Raw genomic sequence first — 1,853 nt, forward strand, 5'->3', positions numbered from 1 at the left:
AAAAGACAGGGTAATAATGTACAAGGTCCAATGACAATTAATTTTATAAAACATAATGCATGTGAATGTATGAAATATAATGTGAATGAGGAATAACGTAAAACACAATGTATACTACCTCTGTAAGTAAATCAATTAAAAAAAACCCAACATAAAACAAAACAAAGTGAAAAGGGAAAAACAATCACTGAAAATTTGTGGATGAGGTGTTAAAAGAAAGCTTTGCAGGTATCACAAAGAATGAGAAAATCTAAATATCAAGACTCCCAGTGATGGCAAGAGAATGCTGGTACGTTAGGCCAGACCAGACTAGACCACCTCATGAAGACCAAACTGGCCTGCCTTTGCCTTGCTGTCCTATGCCAGACACACCAAAACCAGAGGTACTGTGTCCTTGAACATGGCTGTCTAGCTATGTCATATGGGATTTCATAAGCTCAAGTGGAAGTGGCTCGGTAGAACTGCGGTTTCTGGAGGGCAACAATCTTCCCACTTTTGATGGTGTTCCCCAAGAGAACAGCACCAATATATAGGTCCTTCATATAACATTGCCGTACCCTATGACATTATCTAGTTACCACAACCTAACATCTACTAAGAAAAGGCTCACATGATGTTAAGAAAGCAATAGACCAGAAATATGGAAAGGACCCAACAGTAGTGATTGGCTTAGGTTTAACAGTGGAAGAAATGATTTTTGAAGTGGCTGATACACATCTCTTTTTCAATGACTTAGAGGAGTGTGACCAAGTACATGTAGAAGATATGGCTTCTGATGACAATGGCCAAGACTTGAGAAACTACAGTTTTTCAACAGATGGTTTCAGTGGCTCAGGAGGCAGTGGCAGCCACGGTTCCACAGTGGGTGTCCAGGGAGGTATGGACTGGATGAGGAAGCTGGCTTTCTGGTACCGAAAAATGAAAGAGATCTATGATAAACATAAAAGCAACATGGGTGGTCTTCTCAGTCCCCAGAGAATGGAAGCACTTCAGAGACTAAGAGGAGACATTGAAGTTTTAACAGACTCCTGGTTAGGAACTGCCTTGAAATCTTTACTTCTCATCCAGTCCAGGAAAAATTGTGTGAATGTTCTGATCACTACCACCCAGCTGGTTCCAGCTCTTGCCAAAGTTCTCTTGTATGGACTAGGAGAAATATTCCCTACTGGAAACATTTACAGTGCTACCAAAATTGGGAAAGAGAGCTGCTTTGAGAGAATCGTGTCAAGATTTGGGAAGAAAGTCACATATGTAGTGATTGGAGGTGGGCGAGGTGAAGAAATTGCTGCCAAACAGCACAACATGCCTTTCTGGAGGATCACAAACCATGGGGATCTCGTGTCCCTCCACCAGGCTCTGGAGCTGGATATCCTCTAAGAACTGGAATGAAGAGATTTCCTCATGAGCCCCCTTTCACTTTAGAAGGGAGCTAGAAACTAGAACCAACTGGGAACACATACTCTTTCTCTCTCCATGGAACGCTGGCGAGAACACAATCAGAAGCAGCCACTGCAAGGGATGAAGCTGCTTGTTCTAAGACTGCCTGCAGTACCATGTTGTCATCCTAACGAAACAGGAGGCCCTCAGATAGACTCACCACAGCTCTAAAGCTCTTCTTCTAGTTTTTGTTTTATTTCAACAAATGAAGAAAATGAAGAGGAAATTCTTGGGGCAGATTTCCATTCTAAGTTGGTTGACCAGATTGAGAACTACTTTTTAATTTGTGGTGATAGCATAAATGCAGCAAATTTTTATTATAACATCTCTTGCAGTCTTTATACTCTCCTTAGCTGTAGAAATTATTCCCAGTGAATGTATGTTATTTTTCTAAGTAAAGGCTTAGTCTCTGAAAA

General features: G+C 41.2%; 1 protein-coding gene across 1 annotated transcript; it reads left to right on the plus strand.

The window, feature by feature from the left end:
- The first annotated feature begins 272 nt into the window (after positions 1 to 272).
- LOC102851528 (eyes absent homolog 3-like) lies at positions 273 to 1,377 on the plus strand. The gene is made up of 2 exons (XM_006901615.1): positions 273 to 383; positions 622 to 1,377. Exons 1-2 carry the CDS (start codon positions 273 to 275, stop codon positions 1,375 to 1,377), a joined length of 867 nt encoding a protein of 288 aa, XP_006901677.1.
- Positions 1,378 to 1,853: the final 476 nt, after the last annotated feature.

The sequence above is a fragment of the Elephantulus edwardii genome, unplaced genomic scaffold (genome assembly GCF_000299155.1).
Source record: "Elephantulus edwardii isolate Elephantulus edwardi_28Jun2011 unplaced genomic scaffold, EleEdw1.0 scaffold00339, whole genome shotgun sequence".
Taxonomy (NCBI): Eukaryota; Metazoa; Chordata; class Mammalia; order Macroscelidea; family Macroscelididae; genus Elephantulus; species Elephantulus edwardii.